The sequence below is a fragment of the Phalacrocorax carbo genome, chromosome 4 (assembly GCF_963921805.1).
Source record: "Phalacrocorax carbo chromosome 4, bPhaCar2.1, whole genome shotgun sequence".
NCBI lineage: Eukaryota > Metazoa > Chordata > Aves > Suliformes > Phalacrocoracidae > Phalacrocorax > Phalacrocorax carbo.
This window is the reverse complement of record NC_087516.1, coordinates 69,044,928-69,071,298: the sequence shown is the minus strand read 5'-3', so window position 1 is coordinate 69,071,298 and position 26,371 is coordinate 69,044,928. Positions and strand designations below refer to the sequence as shown.

At 49.8% G+C, this 26,371-nt stretch overlaps 2 protein-coding genes and 2 long non-coding RNA genes across 5 annotated transcripts; 1 reads left to right on the top strand and 3 right to left on the bottom strand.

Annotated features, from left to right (window-relative positions):
- Positions 1-365: 365 nt before the first annotated feature.
- On the bottom strand, positions 366-4,312 carry LOC135313288 (uncharacterized). Its single transcript, XR_010372907.1, has 3 exons — positions 4,253-4,312; positions 2,305-2,364; positions 366-671 (listed from the first exon to the last, which is right to left on the bottom strand). It is a non-coding gene; the product is annotated as an uncharacterized LOC135313288 (long non-coding RNA).
- A 5,447-nt stretch (positions 4,313-9,759) lies between these two features.
- Positions 9,760-14,559, bottom strand: LOC104046467 (placenta associated 8). Its single transcript, XM_009506617.2, has 5 exons — positions 14,481-14,559; positions 10,983-11,127; positions 10,646-10,770; positions 10,216-10,319; positions 9,760-9,886 (listed from the first exon to the last, which is right to left on the bottom strand). Coding segments are annotated over exons 2-5 (336 nt in total). The 5' UTR covers positions 11,089-11,127; positions 14,481-14,559; the 3' UTR covers positions 9,760-9,885.
- Positions 14,560-17,051: 2,492 nt separating this feature from the next.
- On the bottom strand, positions 17,052-20,784 carry LOC104046465 (placenta-specific gene 8 protein). Of its 2 annotated transcripts, XM_064450345.1 has the most exons (5): positions 20,627-20,784; positions 18,717-18,845; positions 18,375-18,499; positions 17,478-17,581; positions 17,052-17,208 (listed from the first exon to the last, which is right to left on the bottom strand). In XM_064450345.1, coding segments are annotated over exons 2-5 (345 nt in total). In that variant the 5' UTR covers positions 18,832-18,845; positions 20,627-20,784; the 3' UTR covers positions 17,052-17,207. The 2 variants fall into 2 exon arrangements, with proteins under 2 accessions (XP_064306415.1, XP_009504909.1); XM_009506614.2 differs by lacking the exon at positions 17,052-17,208 and having other exon boundaries at positions 17,474-17,581.
- Positions 19,645-21,765, top strand: LOC135313156 (uncharacterized). The gene is made up of 2 exons (XR_010372763.1): positions 19,645-20,015; positions 21,474-21,765. It is a non-coding gene; the product is annotated as an uncharacterized LOC135313156 (long non-coding RNA).
- Positions 21,766-26,371: the final 4,606 nt, after the last annotated feature.

The following is a 26,371-nucleotide window of genomic DNA, read 5'->3' as shown; positions in this document are numbered from 1 at the left end:
ATTGCTGTCTCTGGCAGCCATTATCTTTTGTCTGTCAGGTTCCTCAGAATCCACAAACTTATGGAAATGGTACAGAGCAACCCTTCAAGCTGGAGGGTATAAAACATCAGCCTATCCCTTTTGAAGCAGATCCAAAAGCAGCTGGCCTGCTGACACTTTTGTGCTTCCTGGTGTGATACAGGGGGTGCCCACACCGTGATGGAGGAGGAAGGATGAGCACTCTCACCATTGGCTAGGTAACTAATTCTGTTCTTTTGCTCATACATGCATGATAATAAGAGGTACGGGTTATAAATTATGAAACCTTATGACTTGAATGGTGACTAAATGAAATCATGCAATAGACTAGTCTGGTTAAAAGGGGATTGAGCCCATGTTTGTTTGTTGTATTTCTCAATAAGCTCATGAAATAAAGACTAAATAACAGGGTACATTGTCCTGTAAATTTGAGAGCGCCAAACAGGTTATGATGGGGTGATGGGGAGTGGGGGAGTGAGGCCAGAGAAGAAAGGAGAGGAGGACTCCAGGGTGGAAAACTGCCCTTGATGCGGGCTGCAGGTAGGTTGCAAGCCTGACTGAGGGAGTGGTGATCCAAGAGACAGTCCATCCCTGGGTGTAGCCATTAGCAGGTGACGCTTCTCAGTTCTTACTGTGTTCTTCCATTGAAGCAGCTGGCGGAGAAGAAAGACGAGGCATCATGTGGAACTATGAGGCAAGGGTGAACATGAAAGGGAGCAGTGAACTGAAGAGGGGAATGAGAAAGGCACCCTGGGCAAAGGGACCTGCCCATCACCAGAGCTGTGGTCTCACAAAAGCATCACTGGCACCTTTAGTGCCCCGCCTGGCTTTGCACTGGGCGACCTCCCTGTAACTAGGGCTCATATCTTTGCTTTTGTTGGCCTTTTGCTCTGCTGGCTACCTCGGGAGAGCGACAACCCTGTAAGGAGGGTCTTGGAGAGTCACTGTCTCTGCACCCAAGGGCAAAACTGAGCTGTCTGGACCCCAAGCCCACCCTGTAAGCTGGTGAGGGCCATTTCCCCACCTGCTGGTGGCCTGGCCAGCGTGACACCCTGTCATTGAGGCATGTCACAGCATTTCCCCTTTGACCACCTGTGAAGTCCCTTGGCATGTTGAGTGCTTTGGCATCCATGCGGCCTGGGGGCAGATCCTGAGGCTCTCCTTTCCTGCTTGCAGCTAGGGCTGGGTCCCCAAGATTTTGGCTGCACTTTGTCCTCTCTGGAAAGTCATGATTGTCCCTGCCCCTGTCGTTGTCCACGCTGGTGTGAGTGAGTGAGCTTGTCCTTTAGGCCTCTGATCAAATTGCTGCAGCTTAGCTTGCTCGGCAGGAGGTGTTTGGAGGGAGCCCCTGTAATCAGGTGGGTATCTGGCCCTGGCCTTACAGAAGCATCCAGAGTATGTGGTTCTCTGTTAACCCTCTCAAGGTTTCATAAAGGGGTTTTACCAATAGGCCATAACTGAGGATCCACTGCCTGCATCACCTGGCCATACCCAGAAATACCCTCAGCTCTCATACGGTTCTTGGTTCTGGAGTTTGGCAGAGAGCTGCTTTTCTGTCAGCTTCCAGTCTCCATTGTCCTTGACAAATCTCAAAACCTAAATAAATCATGTCTCTTCCCACCTTGCTTTGCTCTTCAATACACGATACCCTCCTTGTCCTAAGAAATTCAACAGGCTTATAGTCATTTGCCAACATTCTCTCTGAGTCTTTGCAGCCAACAAAATGTCATCTACATACTGCAGTATTGTTCTCTCTGGGTTTTCCTTCCATAGTTCCAGCTCCTTTGCCAGCTGGTTACCAAATATTGTAGAACTATTCTTAAACCCCTGAGGCAGCACCATCCAGATAAGTGGTGCGTTGCCCCAGTGGTGGGGCTTTCCCATTCAAAGGCAAATATTACCTGGCTATCTTTGTCTAGAGGTATGCAGAAGAAAGCAACCTTGAGATCAAGCACAGTAAACCACTTATGCTTTTCCTTCAAGGTTGTCAGCAAGGTATATGGCTTAGCCACTACTGGGTGAATATCTTGAACAATTTCATTTTCTTAAGTCTTGAACTAATCTATATTCTTTGCCATTTTTTTAAATTGGCAATATTGGAGTGTTATATTCTGATTCACACTCTATCAATAATCCAAAAAAATTCATTATTAATCCTTCTAACCCCTTCCTAGCCTCCCACTTGATAGGGTACTGTTTTTGCCTTACCGGCTTAGTTCCAGAATTTAAGGCAACTTTTACTTTTTCTGCCAATTTAGACTGACCTGGGATTCTATCAGTCCATACCAAGGGTGTAACTGCATCCTCTACTCCTGCAGGAATGTCTTCCTCTGGTCTTTGTGCATTCTGTAACATAAAAAATCTTGCTTCCACAGCTTTTGATTCAGGTATTAATAATAGCACTTCTCCATTCATAAAAGTTACCTGCACGTCTAATTTGCTTAATAAATCTCTCTCAGTCAAGGGTGCCAGACATTCAGGAACATATACAAATTTGTGTGTAAAAACTGCATTTCCAATTCTACACTTAATTCGTTGGAAGAAAGGCCTGGCCTCCTTTTCCCTGTGGCCCCAATAATAGATATGTTTTGTTTACTCAGTTTACCTGCACAGGTATTTAACACTGGACATGCCTCCCCTGTATCTATCCCCAACTTCAAGGTAACCAGGGGTTCCATTGGGGAGACTTTTGATTCATGCCCTGGTCCCTGTCATTCTGAATCTTAACCCTTTTTCCCTAATATCAGGATTTTACTGCTCCACAAACAAAGTCACCAAATCCATCCATCCACATCACACAGTCATTCAAAGAAAGCTGACAGAGTTTCATCTTTCCCTTGTACCATCTGATATGATTTTGACAAGTTCTTCAGTTTTAGAATTGTGTTCCTTACACCAAACAATATCAACCAGTGATACTCAGTTAACAATAACCTTTGTGCCTGATTATTAGGGTTCCAATTCAGGATGGTGGTGGGAAAACTGATCCTCCAGTCTTCCTGCCTGTGTGTCCTGAGTGTGAACCCTCTCTGCTGCTTCCCTAGCCTTGACCACAACATCCCTCTGCTCCTTATATGCCAGCAATATATTCAACACCACCTGTATATCCTTCCACTCTGGATCATGATTCTCCACAATAATTTCCAATACCTTCACTACCTTTTCCACGTCTTCCATATATGTTGCAGCCAGCTCTTTCCAAGCCCTTAAGCCTGCTACTGAGGAGGGTACTTTAATCTGTACCAGTTCTCCTGTCAGACCCACAGTCTGCCTTAAGGGTGCTTGTAGCATTCCCGCCCCCTCAGTTCTTCATGCTGAAATTTTCCTCTTCACTTTCAACATCTCTGTTCACATCCCCATATCCACTTCTCCAACTTCCATGTTCCCACCCTGATCATTACCTCCCTGTAGATTTTGCTGTCCTGGAGCCACTAATAAGCCCACATCATCTTCCTCTTCCACAGGCTCCTTGTATTTTTACACCTTTTACCACTACTACATGCAGACATCATTTAGGCGTTTGTCCCAAATTTGTTCCAAGCCAAAACATTTGTATCCTTAGTAATTAATTCACATTCTTTCCTACTTTTCCAACCATTCCACAACATGAAAAACAAATCCACATATGGTATCCCATTTTCCTTCTCTTTTACAAAACAACATTAACTGTAATACAGTATTATTACATTATAATAATATAGTATTATTATAGTATTATATTTCAAAGTATACATTGGACAGCAATGATTACGATACTCAGTTAACTGCTTCCTTGTGAGGGGATCACCCCCCCTTCTTCCAATGCTTCAGTAAACACCCTAAAAGTGATTTCTTTAAGATGACTCCTTTAGATGATTCCCTACCGATATTAAATGTGCGTTCCAAAACAACTATCTGATCTGAACACGCAGAACCAAATCCATAGTTCCGATAACCAAGCCAAAATTCAGAGACCAATCAAGACAATTAACCAAACTGGGGATTCTAACCCCTTTCAGTGTCAGGGACTTGAAGCCCTTTCCAAACCAAACGGGACTCAAACCCCCAACCAGAAAACATACTTTGCAAATTTATTTTTCTCTTAATGATTGACCAAAACCAATATCACAAGCACTGGTACTTTAAACCAAATTATAATTACAATTTCCAATTAAATAAACTTTCCTTTCCCATGCAGGCAAACCTTTTCCTGGTACATGAGGCACTCATGCCAGCAAGTGTTTAATTACTTTACCTTGCTGGGACTCGAACCCAGTGCCAGCAGTTGAACCCAGGCTGGCACTCCAGACATCCCTGTAGTAATGTGCAAACAAGCCTTCCCTTAGGTACCTTTATAGCCCAGCCTTGCGTAGATTTAGCTGTGCATTACAGGCAGGCAACCTTGACCTTTAATATTCCTTTAAATACTTTAAGAAAAGAATGCCTTTAACTTCCCAGGGGCCTGCTCAGGGCTCTTTGGTCCGAGAATTGGAGGTTCTGCCTGAGAATCCCTCAGTGCCAGCTAGAGGTCCTGCGATCCTGTAGATCTGTCGAGGTTCAAGAGCAGAGTCCCACCTGGGTCGCCAAAAAACTGTCACCAAAATTGGGAATAAACTCCTTAACACCAATGTAGATTAAGAGGCAGGCATTCTATATTAACGGCACTGGCTGCATGGGGGATAATTCCTCCTAGTGTGCATACTGCAAGTTGTGATGGACAAAGCTTACATTGCTCAGTTATATACATATGCATTAGATTTCCTGGAACTAATTATAATACTTGCATCTTAATTACCCATGCATTTTAAGTCCCTTAGGAGCACCTGAAGAGGTATCAGGTGGTCTCTGGGGGTCCCCAGTGCTTTGCTGAAGGTGGTTTTTTTGTGTCCTTTCCATGACTGCTGAGTCCTTCTTCCACGTATGGTCATGAGTTGGCCCATCGAGTAATCTTGTCACAGTGTATTGCAAGGGGTGTTGGTTTCGACTAGTGTTCTGACTCTTACCTAGATGGAGATGTCCTTAGTGCCTTTGGTCTTGGTTTCAACTGGCACCAGCTGCTAGGTTGTTTGCATCCTTCCAGGATGTTCCCCATCAGGCTTGCAAAGATTATTTCCTCGAGTGCATTCTTGCCTGAGGGCCCTTACAACAGTGGCAGTCGTGAGGCTGTTGGGTGTTTGTCCTGGGTGCTCCTGAGTGGAACCTCAGGGATTATGAGGTGGTTTCCAGACAGGAGTTTGGTGACATTGCAGTACTGCAGAGGAGGTCTTCTGGTAGGAGTTTGGTAGTTCTGCAGTGTAACTGTGACAGTTTCACACGAGGAAATGGTAATATTCCTGTTGAGCCATATTAGGGCAGTATTTTAGTGGCACTGCAGGGAGTATGAGAGTTGGAGCTGGGTGGTATTGCAGTGTCCCTGTGGTGCTTTTACAGTCCAGATTTGGTGGTATTGCTATGTGCGAGGGGAGGGTTTTTTACAGACAGGGTATGGTGGTATTGCAGCATCGCTGTGGAGGATTTATGGTAGGTGTTTTGTGGCTTTGCAGTGTCCTTGGGAGGTTCTACAGTCTGAGTTTGGTGATGCTGCAGTGTCTCTGGGGCCATACTATGGTCAGGGTTTTGGGGGTAATGTAGCATCACTGTGGAGGTTATACCATCCAAGGCTGGTGGTGTTTCACTGTCGCTGGAAGTGTCACGGGTACCACTGATTCTATGGTGCCTCCATTTTGTTTTGGCTGCCCGTTTATGACAGAGCACCACCATTTCGCACCAGGCCGCTGACATTTGTAAATGGCAGCACCGCGAGGGCCAGGGAGCCGCTGGTTTTGGTCATCATGATGCCCATCAGCGCTGTGCTTGACTGCCTGCCCCCTTTTGACCAGGAAATCCTCAGGTGCAAGTGTACACACATGTATTTACAACATACACTGCATGTGTTTATTATAGGAATAGAAATACCGAAATATGAGTATAGTAGATAAAAATTTATATTAGGTAAATAGATAGATATATAACAACTGTGAATATTTGCCGTACGTAGCGGCGGGACCCCGGGGGAGCGGGTCCCGCGGCGGCGGCGCAGGAGGGACGGCCGCCGTTGCCGGTGCTCGGGGAGCACGCCCGCTCCCCGGCGGCTGTGCGCCAGCGTCCCCGGCGGGCGGCGGGTGGGCGGAGGTGCCCCATGTCCCCCGCGGCAGAAGCTGCTGCTGGCTGGGACAGGTGGCGCCCCCTCCCCGCCGGCGCTGCCAGCCGGCCCTCCGCCGCCCTGCCGAGGCAGAGGACAGCTTTCACGCTCCAGTCGCAGCCGCCACGGGAGGGGCTGGCCCAGGGCGGCAGAGGGCGAGGCCTCCAGCCGCGGGGCGCCGCGGTGCCCTGCCCGCGGGCGGCCTCCCCGGGCCGGACTGATGGGACGGCAGCCGGGCAGGGCAGGGATTGGCAGGCCGGCTGCGGCGGCTGGGGGCAGCGGGAGAGGGGCCGCGGGTAGCCCTGCGCGGCCGCGGGGTCCGCCTTGTCTGCAGGTCGGTCCCGGCGGGAGCCCCAGTCCGCGCGGGCGGGGCCGTGCTCTGCTCCCGGGGGCCGGGAGAGGGTGGTCTGGTCGCCTCGGTCCCCCAAGTTAGGCAGGGTGGCATGCACTAGGCCGAACTCACCAGCTGAGCTAGTCTCTGGGGGGAAAGGTGCTGTTCTCCAGCTCTTTAGTCAAGGGTCGTACAGCCACCAGTATAGTTATTAATAAACCATATTTAGGCCGTGTACAATTATGGCAGTAAACACTCAAGTTATTACATTGATTTACAACCTCGCCAAAAGCCCAGGCTGTTTTAATTGGCTTTTAACAAGGAGGAGGATTTATTAAGCCAGAGTTGTAATTAGGTGGAGCTTGTCAGATGAAGGGGCGGAGCTTTAATTAGCTTGTAACAAGAAGGAGCTCGTACAATCCAGAGCTGGAAGTAGCAGGGGTATCTGTTCTCCAGCATGGGCAGTAGCTGGAGCTAAAATAACCTAGGGCTTCAGATAACCTGGTGGGAACATCTGCTACCTGGAGCTGAAATTACTTGAAGCACAAGTGTCCATCAGCCAGAGCTGTAAAAACCAGGAGCACCTTGTGTCTGGACTGTCCAGGAACAGAAGCTGGAGCTGGTATTACCTGAAACTCAAAAGAAGCCCAAGCATCCATCTGTTGGAGCTGCAGTATAGGTGGAATGTCTATTAGCCAGAGGTGGAGTATCTCATATCCCAACGGTGCAGTAGTCATGTTATCTGAAAAAGTGGGTTCATTCGCCTGGTGTGCAAAACACCAAACTATGCACAGAGTGGAGGTATTTTGTTCATTTCATTTTTGCATAGAGATGGGTGATAGGTGGTAACTCCGCAAAGTTAGCACACCACACCAAGAAACTACAAGGTATTTATACAGTTAAACGTGTCAATAACAGCTAATATTCACTCCCCTCAGCTAATACCTGGTTAATTTCTTTCTCACTTCACAATAAAGGTATAGCTCCCTTTAAATTTACCAAGCATGCTGAGAGAGTAAGGGGCTTATTTGAGTGGAGTTTTTTTCCTGGCCTATGGGTGTGATTTTTAGTATTATAATGAGGATAGTTTACCTAAAGGACACTTGGTTCTTATCAGCATCCCAATTAGTTGTTCTCTTTGACTTTATCACCCAGTTCTCAGTGTCTTCTGAGGCCAGATGTTCCCTTCTGTCAGTCTCTGAGCTTTCTTCAAGGATAGAGTCGTAAAACAAATGCTTCCCTACCTCTCAGCTCCTTCCTCTGGCTGCCAAATTCTGTTTTGCCAGGCCTACATGGTTCATTGTTATTACTTAAAAGAAAAATCTGATTTCTTTGGGGTATCAGTCAGGGCTGTAGTTTGGGGCAGGAGCTGAAATTCCAGAGCACCTCTCCTGCGGCATGACCCTGAAACCCCCGTGCCCCAGCCAGCAGCAAAGCCCCACTACCTCCAGCTCAGCCCTGATGGTGTGGTCAGGCTCAGGGCTGTTCGCTGCTTTGGGCACTCACCAGGCATCGCCTACAGCCCCTCGATGTTCCTTGGACGAGGTGAGCACTAGTGTCCCTCACCTAGGCTTGTGGCTGGCTGCTCTTGGCTCCTCACTGCACTGCCACAGCATTGCCTGCAAGGACAAGAGCCCTGTGAGGACCCAGGTCCCTGCAGGGGTCAGAGCTCTGTCCCTGGTCACAGTGGCCCAACCCCTGCATGAGTTGGGGGAGAAACAGCTCTGGAGAGGAGACTCCCGTGACCAGGGATGCACAAAGCCACGGCATCCTGGCAGCCCCTGCCAGGATGGGCCAAGGTGGGGAAAGGCCCCAAGCAGGAATGACTGTCAGGGGATGCCATAAAAACCATCATGGTGGGATGGGAGATGGGGGGGCAGGGGGTCTGCCGAAGTCCATGGCACTGGGGACACAGGGCTCACCTGTCACTGGAAAGGGGGGACCCCAGCACTGATGGTTGGGTGGATTTGAAGACCTTGTCCCTGGGTGCTCTTAGTTTGTCCACAAGCTCCCAGAGCAGCAGGGCTGTTGCTGAACTGGCCACCCCAAATTATGCAGCTGCCTGCGCCACGGGGGGAGGCTCAGACCCAGCCTCCCATCCATTGTCTGTGCCTGACCAGCTGCAGGTGATGGGGACTTGGGACCAGCAGCCAAGAGTGAGCAGAGGTGACCCAGCACACCTGTGGGCCATGCACAGACCAGCACAGTGACATCTGTCCCCACAGCAGACACACACACTTGTCAGCTCCCAGCTCAGGCTGTCACCATACCCACAGCTGCCTTCTCCTGCTTCTCTGTACACATGTGTTTTGAGTGTGCAAATGCATTTGTACACAGTCAGTAGGGGCACAACTTCACCCCTTTATGCCAGGGACGTGACAGTGCTGCAGCCACTGCAGAAAATGCAATGGGAGTTGCAGCACAGAAAACAGGGCGGGAAGAATGAGGTGGGGGCTGGGGGGAAAGGTATTTTGGAATAAAACACACCCCTGTTCTGAAGGTGCCAGGACAGAAGCACAGATGTGCCAGAGCCTGAAGGCCCCGTGCAGCCCCAGCCCACCACCCATTCTGGGAAAAAAACCACCTTTTTCTCTTAAAAGCAACAGAACTTGAACCAATCTGAGCCAGCACTCGGCAGCTGCAGAGCCAGTTACCTCCTCCCTGTTCTTCACTATGGCAGGTAACAGATAAAGCCCTGGAACCCCCAAGCCCCAGCGAGGCACAGATCGTCCCAGCTCTTCCACCACAGTGCATTACACCCAACACCCACAGCTCCAGGCCTCTCATTGCACAGAGCAGCACCTCCTGAGTGATGGACACCTAACAAGGTTTGTGCAGAGGAAGCTGAGTGGGACTGTGATTCCCACACTGTCACCATCACTCTGCTGCTGCTGTCTTCTGTGTCTCGGTGCTGGAGACAGTCTAGGTAGAAACAGAGGTGGGTTCAGTGCCTCAGGCCTCTCTGAGCACAGGGCGATGCTGTCACCAGCTTTGCACACTGCCAGTGTCCACGGAGAAGCTGAGCTGTCTGCAGCAGGCTTGGCTTTTGTTTTGTTTTATCTTCTCACTGAACTTTGTGGTCTGGTCTCATCCCAGCATGGGTCTGCAAGAGAAAGTCTCCTTTACCTGATAACATTGCTCTGACCTCACAGCATAAGAAAGTACAATGCTGTCCTCTGGTGCTGCAGGACACAGAGAAATAAATAACAACACACAGGCAGGAAGACAAACTCTGCTGTTTATTGCTGGTGTTATCCAGGGAAGGGGGAAATCAACCACGATCAAGGCAAACCCCCTGCGGTGTGTTTCCCAAGGGCTGGGGCAGTGAAGACTCCTGCCTGCAGCAGCTCTGCAGGGTGCAGTGAGGATGGTGGCATCTGCAATGGTATAGAAGAGGAGGGTCAGGGAGCAGGGCCATGCCTCAGCACAAAGTATATGTGTGTGTGCAATGTGTCTGTCTCTCCGTCCCCCAGTCTTGCCTCACTGGACCCAGGTGACGGGCCCTGAGCAGTTCCTCCATCCTGCAAGAGGTTCCCAGCAACATTTTGCTGCAGGACAGGTCACCCTTTCACCTGGCCATTGCTGTTTCAGTACTGCATCAACCCTGTGTCTTAAATCAGGTATCAGTGGAAAGGGAGACTCTGGGAATCCACTCAGCTCTGTGCGGCAGTGGCCTTATAAACCAGCACCAGCACACCCAGCATACCAGAATATGCCCAGCTCCTTCCTCCGGTTGATGTCTCTCTTCAGCTGGCAGAGCGTGCACATGGGGCAGAACATGGTGGAGGCACAGTCACCCAGAATGGAGCCCTGCAGAGCAAGGGACATTGTATGAATAACGCCTTGCCATGTCAGCTTTTAAATCTTCCAGTTTTTCACCGTCAGCACCCCTGGGCAGCTCACCCCTGGGCCCCACAGCACACTGCGGCTCATGCTCAGCAAGGGCTGGGATGAGGCAGTATGCAATGGAATTGCCTCTGGCTCACAGCAGGAGTGCAGATGTGTCCCTGGCTCCCTGCCTGCAGGGTTGCCCATGCAGCTCCCTGCTGCTGCTCTTCCCCTCAGGCATCCCTTTCTCCTTCCCTAAGCCCACACCCCAGCACCCAGTGGGACAGGCCCTGCAGTTGGTCACTGACTGGGATGTTGTATCTGGTGCGGTAAAGTGTCCTCATGGCCACGCTGGAGCCACACAGGCAGCACTCATCCATGTCTGCGGCAACTTGGCACCCCAGGCAGCTGAAGCAGAAGGCTCCGCAAATACCTGTGGGACAGCAAGACAGGGGCTTGGCTGAGGGGTACAAAGAAAGAGGAAAGGGGGAAAAGCCAGCTGGGGATGTGGCCATCTGCTCCACCACTGGTACCCACAAAAGTGGGGTTTGCAGCAGAGGCGGTGCCCTGCTGGTTTGCAGCGGGGAAAATATCAGAAACATATCATGAGCCAACGTCAGGAATGAGGGGTACGTATATACTTACACACACTGAAGTCAGAGCAGCAATCCATCAGACCCGACTGCCACTCTCCTGCCCGCGGGGCAGCTGAAAACTGGGGCTGGACCGTGATTACATGGTGAGAGGCCATTGCCAGCTCAGCGTTGGGTCCCTCCAGGCAGTTTGTGGTCTGGAAGGAAAAGCCATCAGAGGAAGATGCTGCAGGTGTTTCTGAAGTGGGTGTCTTGCTCAGGGTGCTGCATTCAAAGACAGAGGGCAGCACAGGTCCCTGAGAGGACCCTGTTGCCAGGGCACAGTCACCCCCACCACAAAGCGAGGGCACAGCACTGCCAGGAGCTGCCACTGTCCTTTGCAGCAAAGCCTTTTCCAAACCCAGCCCCCCACCAAAGGCAGCAGCACTTCATCCCCCTGCCTATGCAAGTAAAATGCCTTTGTAAGAACAGAGGTCCTTCTGCTTCGGAACCTCAGTGCTTCACCATTTCAATCCTGTCTTCTCATCCCCAGTTCATTTTTCATCATTATCTGCTTAAAATATTTTGGCTTTTTGGTTTGGGTTTGGGTTGTGGTTTTTGTTTGGTGGTTGGTTTTTTTTTTTAATGTTTGCAGTCTCCTAAAGCTACTACAGCTCGGTCCTAGCTTTCTCAAGCTCTCGGTAGTCACCTTAATCTTTGCTTTGTTCCCTGAGCATCTCAGCCTGTTTGCTTCTCCCTCTCCCTTCCTTCTTCACCTGCTTTTTTTTAGCAGGCTTCAAGGCAGCAGGTTTTCCTTTTTCTTTCCATCACCCTAAGCTCAGTCACCAGTTCCCACCCCTCCTCCACTTGCCTGTCTGCGCCAGTACCTCATCCTCATCTTCATCCCCATCCTCATCCTCATCTTCCTTGGTTCCCTGGGGCCACCATGGCCCCTGGAGCCCTGCTCCTGTCCATCCTTCCCCAGTGAAGGACTGCAGCCTCTGGGAGCAGCAGAGCTCCTGCTCCACAGCACCATCCCCAAACCCACCTGACCCATGTCGAGCGGCACCTCCATCTCCACCTGCACCTCCATCTCCACCTGCAGCCCCTTCCCTCCCCACTGCCCCCCTGCATGGCACCACCTTCTGCCATTCTCACTTCAGCTTTGGAGCTTTAATTTAAAAAAGTTAAAATAGAGGATGCTTCCATAGGAAGTCCCACACAGACACACTCCCCGCCCTGTGCCCAAGCTCGGCACTGCTCTGCTAAGCAGCACAGTGATGAGATGAAAAGGCTCCTGTGCTCTTGCAGCTACAAGGGCTCTCTCCTGCTCCCAGTGCACAGCCACACATCCTTTGCAAATAAATCATCAGCAGGAGAGCAGCCGGAGCTTTGGACCCCGTAACCACAGGCTGCTGTTCCTTTGCCTGGGAAGGGTCCCAGGGCAGCTCCCTGGGGAGGTCCTCTTCAGCCGCCACGTTCCCTCACAGTGCACGGGCACTTCTGCTGTGGGCGTTATAGGTGTTTAACAGAGCACCTTCGGACAGTTCATGTCCTGCCTGCCCCTGCCCAGCTTTGACACGTTTGTCCTGCCTGTGCAGGCAGCACTGCTGCCTGTCTGGGTGAGGGCCAGGGGTGGGGGGGTGCCTGCTAAGCCTCCCCTCCCAGCCCTGGGGCTCCCTGCCCTTGTGTGACAAGGGAGCGCCTGAGTTTCGGGATGCTGGGAGGAGCAAGAACAAAAACAGGGGAAGCATTTACCTTTTGAAGCAAGGGATGGTGGCATTAATCCCTGTGAATTCTCTTAAAACTCTATTAAGGGAATGGGATTATTTTCACAGTAGAATTACACATCTACACAGAATTTAACTATTAAATACAAGTCCCCAGGAATACGATGGAATAAATATATTACTATGCCCAGGACTCAGATGATGCCATTGAGTGCATTACCCACAGCTGACACCAGACAGATACAGGCTGTGGCATTGCATTTGTATTGCCTATTGTCAACGGGCAGCAAAGGGGTCAGTGGCTCTGCCAGCAGTTCCTGTGGCTCCCCATCACTTACATACTGGCCTGGACACACCTCTGCTGTCAGACACAGCTTGTTGCTGTATGGCTGACCCGTGTCCCTGGTAGTATATGGAGAGGAAAAGGGATGTTGAATTATGCCTTAAGAGGGAAGAAAGCTTGTAAAAAGTCTCCATGTGATTTGCTCATGACTTTTTGCAGCTTCCTTCAGGCCCCAGAAGCATGGCTGTGCTGACACTAGCTGAGACACCAGTATCTGCTCCCATTAGGTGAGGCACGGCCTTGAAGGGCGAAGCGACAATTGGTGGGATTGCCTCAGTCGCTGGCCCCTGCCTAGCATTAAAAGACAAGGGTGTTTTCCTGCTGCTACCAAACAGGGCTGTTAAGCAGCAAAAATGCTACTGTGCCCTCTCCTGGGCAAGTCACCTGGCTATTGGCAGGGATCTCTGGAGCGAGTGCAGCCAGCCCCACCAACCATGGGTGCAGTGGGGGTCACGGTGCCCACTGTCCCTCGCCAGACACCTCCTTCCCCAGCCCTGGCCAGCTTTCCCTGCTTATTCATGCACGAGGCCCCAGGTAATTCCCACCACGTCTGCAGCCGATGTAATGCCTTATGGCATGCCAGAATGGCAGCCCCAGTGGAAAGCCTGGGTTCAGAATGATCTAAGAAGAAGCAGGAGCCAGGAGGGGCAGGGGAAGGGACAGACCATGGACAGGCCATGCAGTTGGAACACCAGGCAAGGACAGCTTGGGAGTATGAGGGCCCTATGCAGGGACAGGGATGCCCAGCAGCTTGCAGGACTGCAGGGACCACAGGGAGAAGTGTGTGCAGGAGCAGCAGCAGGAGAAGGTTTAGGGGCAGGACCCCACCAGCTTCCCATGCCAAAGGAGGTGCTCCCCAGCTGCCACCTGATGAGATTAACAGCAGCACATGGTGAAAGTGCAGCCAAGCAGTGCTCACTGCCACACACACTGTGCCCTTGGCAGACAGGGCTGATCACAGACTTTCCCTTCCTCTTGCCAGGTATAAGCGCACCACGTCCCTGCACGGATGGAGGCTGCAGTGTGGAGCAGGCAGCAGCCTGGAGAAACCTCCATCACGCACACATCTCCTGAGACGCAGCCCAGGCCCAGCACACCCAGCACATCACCCCGAGTGCCCCCAAATCTACAGTTCCATGGCGGCACCAGCAGTGTTGGAACAGCTGATGGGAACAAAACGGATCCCGAGGTGCACACAGCTACATTTCACCAACAATCCAGGTCATAAAGGAGCATTTTGTTATGTATAGGCACATGGATATGTGCACAAACAACACAATGCAAAAGCTGCTGTGCTTTATCTCTGCTGCCCACTTCTATTGATATACCCTACAGCAGCATCCCATGCTCTGGGTTAGCTCTGAAGTAGTTTTCCAGGTAGAAAACCTTACCTCTGTTTCCACCATTTCCCCTTTACCAGCAACACTGCTTCAGGCATGAGCAGTTTCCATAGTTTTGTACCACAGCTCCTGCCAAACCAAAGCCAAGCCATACATACCCACCAAGCCGCCCTTGTCCCAGGAGATGCGTGTCTTTTTCCTTGTTCTCATCTTTTATATGCTCTGGGTGCTCCCTGGTGAATGACCGCTGCTCCCTCTGACTAACAAACCAGATGCAGGCTTTGCGCAATTGCAGCTTCCCTGCTGGAGGCAGCTGGTTGCGAGCTTGCTGATGCTTCTGCCAGGCTCCTGCTGCCCCCCCCCACCTTCCCCCACCACAGCATCCTGCAGGCCCAGAGTCCCCATCGCTACCACCACTTTTGGTAGCGATTTTCACAGAAGGACAGTTTGCATTCAGGCTCTGGCGCTGCCTTTAAGCAATCTGCTGCTGGAAGTGCAGTGCCTTTCCTTAAGTCTGACTATCAGCAAGAACTGACTGTAACTCCACTGGGTGACACAGGTGCTGCCTTGAGGTACAGCTACGAAATCATACCATGCTGTAAGGGACTGAAAGAGTTAATGCTTCAGACATTGTAAAGTGGGGTGTAGCGAACTGCAGGTGGGGAAATTGATGGACACAGGGTGTGGGGAGTGTGTCATGGGATGTGCGGTTCCAGGTTCTGCTGTGCCTCACATACCAACTTGCTGAGGTCATACAAAGTTTATTTGAGGAAGAGGCTTATGACTGCCTGAAAGACCCCTCGCGACCAGCCCTCACAATGGTGCCTGCACAGAAGATCATGAAACCTCTGAAACAGGAGCCATAAAAGCTTATGGGAGGCATAACTGAAGGTGGGCCTTAGACTGTAAAAGACACTACAACACAGAGACTGCTATGTGCCCATTACTGGAGAATCGTCACGTCTGTTGTCGTTGGTGCTGGATCCAAGGGCAGTGATGTCTCCCTCTTTCCCTCCCTCTCTCCCACCCCCTTTCTTTTCCTCTTTTATTACAAATATTCCTAGTAAGAACACCCACCATCAGTGCTTTTCCATGTTTTCAAGTTCAAGTTGCCTTTTTGTCCTGGATTTGGTTGGAATAGAGTCAATTTTCTTCACAGTAGCTAGGACAGGGTTATGTTTCGGATTTGTGCTAAAAGCAGGGTGATAATGTGGAGATGTTTCAGTTGGGCTAAGTAGTGCTTACACTGGTCAAGGACCATGCTCTGCTGGGTGCACAAGAAGTTGGGAGGGGACATGGCTGGGACAGCTGACCCCAACTGGCCAAAGGGATATCCCATACCATATGACATCGTGCTCCACATATAAAGCTGTGGGAAGAAGGAAGGGGGGATGTTTGGAGTGATGGTGTTTTTCTTCACAAGTAACCATTACCCATGATGGAGCCCTGCTTTCCTGGGGGTGGCTGAACACCTGCCTGCCCATGGGAAGTAGTGAATGAATTCCTTGTTTTCTTTGCTTGTGTGCATGGCTTTTGCTTTACCTGTTAAACTGTCTTTATCTCAACCCATGAGTTTTCTCACTTTTTCTCTTCTGATTCTCTCCTCCATCCCACCGGGGGGGGGGGTGAGCGAGAAGCTGTGTGGGGCTGAGTTCCTGACTGGGGCTAAACTATGACACTTTTCAAGTTATCTCTGCATTGAAATAAAATGTTTAATTGATGGTTTCATGTCATTTCACCTTAATTTAGTCCAAGGGGATCATTAGAACCTTGGTTGCTCTCCTTCCTCCCCTCAGGTTGGGGTATGACACATGCTGTGCTGGGATGAGAGGGCAGCATGATATTTCTTCTCTCCCCTTCTCCACATTCCTGGCCTTTATCTCTCAGGCTAAAAATGCAGTTTTCTGTATTTCTAGGGATCATCCACAGAGGACCGTCTGGGCTACCTGGGGTTTAGGTGGGAGTGCTACAATGCAGACCCACCCTGCAGCACTGACAGAGCCTCTACCTGCCCTTTACAAGGTTTGTAGTGAAGGTGAAGGCAGAGGACAAAAAAACTACCATATTTTCCTTAAAGAGTGAAGCTGGAGGAGATTTGTAAGGATCCAAAATCCTTTTGCATCTGTCTGAGCATGATGGAGAGAGGGTAGGTGTAACCTCCCCCTTTTGGATGGAGAGCATATCGCTAACAGCCCAGCACAGGCGGGCGTGCTCTACCTGCCCATGGCCGGGAAGCAGCAGGGTTTGCCCATGGCAGGATTTGGCCAACCCACGACACAACCAGATTTTTAATTGCAGGCAGGTGGTAATTCTTACATAGGGGAGCATGTCTGCAACACAAGACGTGGGCTGGTGACATGCAGCCAAAAATCCCTGTGGCTTTATGTTCAGAAAGGTGGGACTGGCCAGCAGCCCTGGACGGCCACCTGGGCCACCACAGCAGGGGCAACTTGGCACTCAGTGGCCTGCAGCCATCGCCTGCCTGCGGGACGCCCCAGCTCTGCCCTGGAGCAGAAGTCACTTTTCCAAGTTTTATAACTTGGATGAGCAATGCTGACACTTATGTATCAAACATCATTTCTAAAAGCTGAGTGAATAACAAAATACTAGTGAAAATCTCGCTCTGCAATTGGCCCAGGGAAATTTCAGCTGCACCAGGGGCTGCTGAGGTGGATGGAGCAGAAGGACGGGTGCTCTCAGGCGGTGCAGGAGTGACACACACACAGACAGAATGGCAAACCCTGCTCTTTATTCATTTTACTACTCAGGAAAGGGGGAATCAACTTGCAATCAAGGCAAACCCTCTGTGGTGCATTTTGCAGAAGCCAGGGGAGCAGTGACTCCTGCCTGCAGTGGCTCCACAGGGTGCAGCAAGGACAGCAGCATCTGCAATGGGATGGGAGAGGAGGGTCAGGGAGTGGGACTATGCCTCACCGCACCATGTGTGTGCCCCCAGTCCTTCCTCCCCCCACCCTGCACAAGGTTGCCAGCAACATTTTGCTGCAGGACAGGTCACTCTTGTCACCTGTCCATGGCCATTTCCCTACTGCAGCGACCCTGTGTCTTACATCAGGCGTTGGTAGGAGAGACTCCAGGAATTGTTTGGCTGCTTGCAAAGGTGGCTTTATAAACCAGTGCCACCACACCCAGCTTACCAGAATATGCCAATCTCCCTCCTCCGGTTGATGTCTCTCTTAATTTGGCAAACGGAGCACACAGGACACCACATGGTGATACAGCAGTCAGAGCAAATGGACCCCTGTTAGGAAGAAATTGTTTAGGGAGACAGGCTTCCCAAACGTCATGTTTTGGCCAAGAAAAGGTAAATCACATTGCATATTGTGTGCCCTTTGTTTCCTGGCTGGCTGCAGCATGCCGAGTAGCAGGCACTAAATAAAAACTGGGGCTGGTGAACCCACACACAGTGGAAAAGAAGGAGCCCTTGCTGCAGGCTGCAGATCTTTTGGCTTCCGAGGTTAAGACTTGGGGGAAAAACATGCAGAGAAAGACACAATTTGGGCAAATGGGACTTGGGCCATGAAGGTTTGCACTGGGGATGGCACTAATCCCTGGTGGGAAGAAATCATTTCACATATGTACTGTACATGAAAGCCCACCTTTCTCCTGCATCTGATTACAGATGTTCATCTGTGCAACTGACAATCTATTCTTTAGTCTGCCCGCTATTATCTCAAATCTTTCCCATGTTTCAAAGATTGGGGATGGCATGGGGAAGCAGCAGCCGAGGCTCTGTGAGCCACTGTGGTTGGCAGCAGCTGAAGGCAGGACGTGTGCCCCCAGTGAAGGGTGCTGGGAAGGAGCTGTGTCCAATTAACATACGTTGTTGGACACCAGCCCAGGGATCAGCATGGCCGAGGGTGTCCCAATGCCTGTCCTGTGCTCCTGGCATCATGCAGGATACAAAAGTGAAAAAAGGGTGAGCGGAGAGCGCTGCTGCCCTGTGCTCGTCCCTGATGTGCAAAGAGAGGGGCCTCAGGGGCACCTCAGCTTTCAGCCTCACAGCACAGTGAGGGGGTGGGTTAACCACTGACCGGGATGTTGTATCTGGTGCGGTAGAGGGTCCTCATGGCCACAGTGGTCCCACACAGGCAGCACTCATTCATGTCCCCAGCCACCTGGCAGGCGAGGCAGGGAAAGCAGAACAACCCACAGCAGCCTGGCAGGGGGAGAAACAAAGTGATGGGGTGAGGCTTTGCCTCCCTGCCTGGCACCACCAGCATCGGGGGAGGAACCTAGAGGACCAAGCTACATGACTGTAGCTATTGCACCACCGACCCAGGTTGCAGGGGCACGAAAAGTGTCCCAAGAGGGTGTGGGACCCACTGCAGCACATCACTGCCAATGGCTGCAATGGGACTGCCTGAGGCACTCACAGACACTGCAGTCGGTGCAGCAGTCCATCAGCCCGGTCTGCCATATGTTCCTTGAGGCACTTGGGACAGCCATGACGTACTGTGGCTGCACCGTCACTACAGATGGGGTGGCCATTTCTAGTTGCTCTTCTGAAAGAGACGGGAGGGGAACAGGACAGTGAGGGGAAAAACTGCAGTCAGTCTGATCGCCAAGCTGGCTGCCATCGTTCTTCAGCAGGCAGCTTTTTGCCCCGCTCCCTTGCTGCTCCTGGAGGGGATGAAGCATAACCACATCTTACCTGCATTTGTGTCTTTCCAACGTTTTTGCATTTTCTGCCATTTTATCTGGCCTTCAAAATAGCATCAGGCCATTAATGTTCCCCACTGCACCCCAGAAAGGCTTCACTAATACTCAGACACAGTTCGCCAAGCTCCCTTGTGCCAAGCAGGGCTGGGCAGCAAACCTAGGCTAAAGCCAGTGACTTGGGCATTTCGGTTGTTGAACTTGGCATAGTTTACACAGGATCACCTCAGCATGGGTACAAAGCATGAAACTGTGGTCTCACTTTTCCTCCTAACGAAACTGGGCTCCATGCAACAGAGATACTGTGGAAAACTAGTATCTCTGGTTTCTCATCTAAGAGAGTTAGAGAGGCAGAAACTCAGTGCGAAGTCCCCAGGCAGAACTGCAGTCCATGCCTTCTTGCAGTTGAGCAAGCAAGTAAACCTTGAAAACCAAGGTCTGGTTGTGTTCTCTGTGCTCTTGTCATCCTAGCCAAGTAAAAGACAATACAAAACATTCTCTGGCAACAACTAAAAGCAAGTTTTGCCCTGATTCCAAGTTCTTCTAGTAATGCACAAACAGAAGAAACAGGAAGGAATTAAAAAATCAGCTGCCCGCTCACATTTGTTGAGACCTTTTGCTACAAACTGGGGTTGCTGGGGTTTGGGTTTTTTTTTTTGCTTTGTAGAAATAGCAACTTGGCAAAGTCAGAACGATGCTGCTAGGCAGTGAGCTCCTCCCCACGCACCTCCTGAGCTCAGAAGCCGTAACAGAAACCGAAATTCAATGGGCAATGCTGTGGGGGGAGGGGCGCCCTCGGCGGGGGACAGCGGGGCGCCTTCCCTATTCCCCTTTTGGGGCAATGCACGTTCCTCCAGAAATCCCGCTCCTGGCTTCACCCAGCAGCACACACCAGCCTGCGAGCCCTGTGTGAATGCAGCCAGAGGCAGTATCAGGTGTGTGTCCAGAGGGAAACTGTGAGCCTGCATTGCCTCCGAGCGCTTCCCTGTGCAGACCCACGCAATACTACTGACACGGTAAATCTCTCTACTTCCTACACTTTTACAGATGCACAGTATTCTGTATATGAGTATTATTCACATACTTTCTTCTCTTTTGGCTGCAAACATTAATGAAGAGACTGCAACATAAAGACCCTCTTGTCACCCATAGCACACCCCATTTGAAAAGGGCAGCAAATACACAGCGAGACCAGGCAGCAACATATAAAAGTGACTGATGTGCTAGCTTCTGGCAGGACGGCAGCTAATTCCAGCACATCCTCAGAGCCTACCAGAAAAAACCATATAGCTAAGCATCCTTGCTGAGAGGAATTTGGTCTTGAGCATCCATGTAGACAAGAGAAAGCCCAATTTAAACAGAAAGCAAAGTACCAGCCAGATTCCTTTAATGCAGTTATAAAATTCTAGTAGCAGGAGAAAGCAGCAAAGAAGTAGTAATCCATAATCCAGCTTTTGTGTATAGCTTTTTAAAAACCTACCCCCTTCCCCAAGCAGGATTTGCCATATATTTTGCTTTAAATTTTCTGCTGAGCAGGAAAAAAAAATAAATCTCTACTTTTGCCCTATTATCCCACTCTTCCCAGGCTAACAAGTTTTTACTATTTCCATGCTTTAAGAGAACTAACCTTCTGGCGAGCAGCCTCTTCTCAGTGCAGACTTCCTTGCTGGCCAGGGGTCTGTACAGAGGCTTTGAGGAAGATGAAACTGATTTTCTCACTCCTGGAGGCTCTTATTGGCAGCCAGCAGTAAGCAAGTATAATGGTGGGAGGTAACCAGAGGGGGAGGTCAGGAGCTATCGGCAGGACTAGAGGCTTAACACATAAGATTTTTTTTTTTACCTTGTAATTAAAGAATTAAATCATAGACCACTATTAATCTTTTTTAAAAATGGTTGCATGTACATGGTCTTATTCTGTAACTCTGTGTACATGTGGTGGTTGTTTGGGGGAGAACAGCTCTGAATTATGTCCATTCATTGGGATAGACAATTTTCCAACATTTTTCCCCAAAGAAAAAGCATGCTTCTCAGATCCCAGACCAGACTAAACGAAGGGCACCTCAGGGTGGCTACACTCTGAGCTTTTCCCTTTCCTCAAGGAAAAGGCTTCAGACAAAGGGGTTGTGCAGGGCTGCTTGCTTTCACAACCAGGCTTGGGCAACGGTGGGTGGGCAGCGTTGTAGCGAAAAGGGGCTGTGGCAGGGGCTCCTGGGTGGCCAAAGCATCCCTGTACTGGCCATGACATCCCCTGCTCCAGCTCACTGATGCAGGGGGCAAAGCAGGACACTCTCAGAGCCAGCAGCAGCTAAACCCATCTGCACCAGGAGGTGGCTCCCTGCAGGTCAGCACCCTGTGCCATGACACTTTGGTGGGAGGAAGCCCCAGCCCTGACTGTCCTCTCCCACCTTCATTCAGCCCCAGATGAGGAGGCACCAGAATGCAATGGTACCTTTGCTTTTAATCCTCTCCTCCAGCTGTTGTAAGGGGCCGCAGGCACAGTGTGATTGGCACAATCCAGCAGCAGACACCAGATGAGACCAAGATAAAAGGAGCTACGGTCATCTGCACCTAGATAAGAGTCAGAACACCAGTTGAAACTGATACCTCTTGCAATACACTGTGAATTAATATGCATATATATATTTGTGCATGTATGTAACTGAGCAATATAACCTTTGTCTGTTGTGACTCGTGGCATGCATGCTAGGAGGAATTAACCCCTGTGTATCCCGTGCCATAATAAAGAATGCCTACTTCTTAATACTACATTGGTGTTAAGGAGTTTTATTCCCGATTTCAGTGACACAGCTGCAGCAGGTGTGCTCCCTGCTCCTTTTTAGGAATGTGTTTGGGTTTTCATTTCTGAATTAGTAAATACACCCCATGTGGAGGCTTCCTATAAAAATTAGGCTGATAAGTGCTTATCACAAGCCACATAGCCCAGCTATTTTAACATTAACTGAGTCCTTACTTTAAACACATCCATTTCCCTCTATGAGATACTAATATTTACTATTTTTTCACTAACACGCCCCAAATATTTAAGCAGTCATGCCCTGTGCAAGTCACTGACAGTTTTGGCTGCACTTCTACATTTTGTAGAGAAGCTGTGGCACCGGGACAGCAGTTTCTGTTTCCCAGCATGATGCACAGAGTGTGCAGAGAAAATAGAGCGGGTCTGAGTGGCTGCTTATCCAGGAAAAATGCAAGTTCAAAGCATCCCATGTGAAGTGCTCATGGTGCATTCCCCTTCTTTCTTGCCATCAGCAAGAACGGGGGAATAAGTTTGGGTTAAACTGCAATTTACCAGCTGTGTCAACAGGCTGGGATTTATGGTGCATTAAGTGGAGACTTTTACCAGTAGTGTGGCTGAGATAACAGTGAGCCGTGCCCTGAAATGCTTGGCTTCCAACGGCTCCAAGGTTTAATTGGGGTGGCTCCTGCTTTATGGCAGAGCTGCCTGGCTGGCCCCTTGCTGGAGCGTACACATCTTTTTTTCAAGAACATTGCAAAAGGCTGTGAGAATTGAGGTCTGCAAAAAGCTGTAGTTCAGCAGATGCTTTCTAGAAGAGGAGATACTTGACATCCCACCAGCTGGCTACACTAGGCTCATGCAAAATGCCAGATAGCTTAGGGGTCTGCTGGGGTGGGAGGGAAATGGGAAGCTGAAATGCACGGTCAGTATGGGAGACAACACATTAAAAAAAAGCTCATCAGCAGTATTTTAAGAATTTTAACAGTCTGTCCTCTACTCAGAGCTGGGGTAACACTGACTGTCTGAGCAATCAGGCCCTGCAAGTGCTTTTCTTCTGCAGAAAAGCAGCCCACTTCTACCTGCATTCCTGGTTCATCAAAGTGTAACTGCCCTTTGTCACCCTGAGAAAGCACCACCATAAACACCTACCTTAGCTGATCCCCTTCACCTGGCATCTGAGTTGGACAAAAACCCTGCAAAAATCTCATCAGTGAAATCAAAACATAAACTCCTGAAACTCACAGCAAGAGCATCACTCTCACCCAGTGCCAGGCAAGAGTGCCTGTGCCTCCCGCTGCAGCTACCATGGTTTCTGGCCGGAGCTCACCACAGGGCCTGACTGGGGCTCTGCCGATGGCTGGTGGCTGTGGTCCCCCTCACGTGCAGCTTCTCCTGGTCCATAGAGTGGCACTGCAGGAATACAGGAAGAGAGGCCTCTTAGCCACAGAAAGACAACAAAGAGCAAGGTGTGCCAATAGCTGGGAAGAAAAGAAATGTACTAACAAAACAAAACCTGTAATACCTTTTTCCCCATGGTAAGAATAAAAGATTATTTCCAAGCAGACAATAGAAAAATTCAGCTGAAATTACTATTCACCGATTTAAGATGTATTTTAAAGTAAAGGAGGGTAGATTTAGACTGGATATAACGAAAAAATTTTACTGTGAGGGTATTGAAACGCTGGAACAGGTTGCTCGGAGAGGTGGTGGACGCCCCATCCCTAGAAACATTCAAGGTCAGATTGGAGGGGGCTCTGAGCAACCTGATCTAGTTGAAGCTGTCCCTGCTCACTGCAGGAGGGTTGGACTAGATGACCTCTAAAGGTCCCTTCCAACCCAAGCCATTCTATGATACTATTACGGCAAATGCAATTTCGATAAAGATTCAGGAATACAGATTAAAGAAAACCTCCCTGAACACATTTTTGCCTTCTCTGCAAAGAACAAAGTATAAATTACATGGTCTACTATTGTATTTTACAGAGAATTGCAAACAAACTAGTTTATTCCATTTTATGCCAACACCATCCACATGGAAGCGTTCGCACCTGTTCTCTGTACCATTTGAAACAACTCCATCACACAGCTTAAAACTCCACCACAAATGAATGAAGCCACCTTCCCCAGTATGCTGCCTCATGCTCCTAGTTACAAAAACTTTGGTGTTTCAAGTGGCGAGAAGCAGGTTTGTTTACAGAGGGTCTGCTGTAAGCCCACTGATGTGCAGGTCAGGGGGGGCTGCCTGGCGGAGGAGCATGCCTGGGGGCCTCTCTCCAAAGCTCTTCTCTCAACAGCCCTTTCAAGACGCAGAGTAGCAACCTCAGGGTTTCAACAGGGCTTTGTTTCAGACATGGAGAAGGGCTTCTGTGTCTGAAAGTAATTTATTTCCAGATGTCTCAGCTGGTCAAATGGAAGAACACCTCTCCCCCAAACCTTGCCACCTTCCCACAACTTGGTATGACTCTGAGGAAAGGAAAATCCCTGCAACTGTAAAAGCTGGAGGAGAAAGGAGCTGAGCAAGTGCTATGGAAATCTTCATAGATCTTAGAAATATGGCTAAGGGTCAGGTTCACATCTCACCAAAACTGAAGCAACTGCAGTTGTACAGGAGAAAGCTGTTCCCTGCCCACACCTGCATGTCCTTCTTCCCTCCCATGCCAGGGACACTGCACACTGTGGAGTGGGTCCACTCGGCTGGCTGATTAGACAGAAGATGGCGCTGGGGTTATGACTGGGTGGGGGCATTGCCACCTGGGCAAGCTGCCTGAACTCCTTGTGGCACAGATACCCAAAACACGAAGTCTGGCGCATAGTGGGGAGCTCACAGCTGGGGCCAAGAGCATCCCCTGCTTTGCGGCAGCTCACAGCCACAGCACGTCAGACCCAAAAGAAAGTAGTAGTAGTGGTTTCACATCCATCTGCTGTTGCATACTGGCTTTGGCAAAAGTTTGTCTTAAGATGCTTCATGCAGCCTGTCTGAGCTTCTGCTTCCTGTGCTTGTCATCTGATATTTCTCACCATCCTTTCAGTGGTGCCACTCTACTTCTGGGTCACTCAGATTTATAGGACAACACTCTCTGGGAATCAAACTTTATCTCAGGAGCTCACAAGGTAAAAAACAACTAAGGTAAAAATCAATAAGGTAAAAATCAACTAAGGTAAAAATCAACAGTTAAATCAAATCAGCAGTCTGGCTGCCCTTGCATCAGCTCTGGAGGCTTTTTTGGGCAAGCTGACTGTGTCATCCAGCTTCCAGCTTGGATGTGTGCTCTGTGCCATTACTATGGCATTCCAAGAGTTTTATGTAAGCTGGGAGCTGCTGCCATCACACTGCAGGGGATGGTGGACCTTACCTTCTCCTGTCACTTGTGTCCATCATACATGATGCCCTTGCTTTAACCCTACGATGCTGTTCCCAGCACATTAGCCCAACACTTGTGCAGGAGCTGAGTGAACAGTCACATGATGCATCACGAAGTTAATCCAACATTAACCAAGGTATTGGTAGAATGGCATCCAACACACTTTGCAACAGAATTTGACACGTGACAAGTACTTTTAAAATGTATCGTTGTTACTTAAGTAGAATAAGTTGTACTGTTGATTAAAAAGGGACTTTACTACTGTCATGGTTTAAGTCCAGCCAACAACTAAGCCCCACACAGCTGCTTGCTCACTCCCCTCACAGTGGAATGGGCAGAGAATTAATTAGAAGGGTAAAAGTGAGTAAACTTATGGGCTGAGATAAAGACAGTTTAATAGGTAAAGCAAAAGACACGCATGCAAGCAAAGAAAACAAGGAATTCATTCACTAGTTCCCATCAGCTTCCAGTTGTTCAGCCATCTCCAGGAAAGCATAACAGTTACTTGGGAAGACAAACATCATCAGTCCGATCATCTTCCCCCAACTTTATAGGCTGAGCATGACGCCATATGGTGTGGGCTATCCCTTCGGTCAGTTGGGGTCAGCCATCCCAGCTGTGTCCACTCCCAGCTCCTTGTGCACCCCCAGCCCCTCGCTGGTGGGCTGGGGTGAGAGGCAGAAAAGGCCTTGACTCTGTGTAAGCCCTGCTCAGCAGTAACTAAAACATCCCTGTGTTATCAACAGGGATTTCAGCACAAACCCAAAACACAGCCTCAGCTAGCATCTATGCATAAAATTAACTCTATCCCAGCCAAAACCAGCACAACTACTTAGTAACAAAGATGCATTTTAAGACAGATGGGAAAAGGCAATCTGAGAGAGAGCTGGACTGGGAGAGATGGTGTGCAAGAGGGGGAAGCTGGGCTGCTCTGCACCTCCTGTGTGCACGTGCCCACAAGTCCTCTTCAGAGGAGAGCTTTGCTCACCTTCAGTTTGATGGCAATCTTGTTTCTCCCCTCTGTGTGCTTCTTGTGTACAATGGGATTTGTTTCTTGTGACTTCATCCACCCTGCACCCAACACACTCACCCTGATACCCTCTCATGGTAGCTCCCTATGTGTTTAACCTCCAGTTTTCTGAAGCACCTTCTGGCTTACCTTGGTGTAAATAAACCAGCACTGAGCAGCTTGAACTCCCGAAGGCAACTTTTTGGTCCCCCCTGGATTGCCACTGATTTCTTGAGCAAGGCCTGA

What these genes read in the sequence shown, in the direction of transcription:
- LOC104046467 (XM_009506617.2), bottom strand. Translation starts at nt 11,088, where the DNA reads ATGGCCTCTCACCATGTAATCACGGTCCAGCCCCAGTTTTCAGCTGCC. An exon ending in CTGCTCTGACTTCAGTGTGT is followed by an intron (nt 10,771 to 10,982) that starts GTAAGTATATAC and finishes GCTGTCCCACAG; the next exon opens with GTATTTGCGGAGCCTTCTGC. An exon ending in GCACCAGATACAACATCCCA is followed by an intron (nt 10,320 to 10,645) that starts GTCAGTGACCAA and finishes CTTGCTCTGCAG; the next exon opens with GGCTCCATTCTGGGTGACTG.
- LOC104046465 (XM_009506614.2), bottom strand. Translation starts at nt 18,831, where the DNA reads ATGGCCACCCCATCTGTAGTGACGGTGCAGCCACAGTACGTCATGGCT. An exon ending in CTGCACCGACTGCAGTGTCT is followed by an intron (nt 18,500 to 18,716) that starts GTGAGTGCCTCA and finishes TCCCCCTGCCAG; the next exon opens with GCTGCTGTGGGTTGTTCTGC. An exon ending in GCACCAGATACAACATCCCG is followed by an intron (nt 17,582 to 18,374) that starts GTCAGTGGTTAA and finishes TCTTCCTAACAG; the next exon opens with GGGTCCATTTGCTCTGACTG.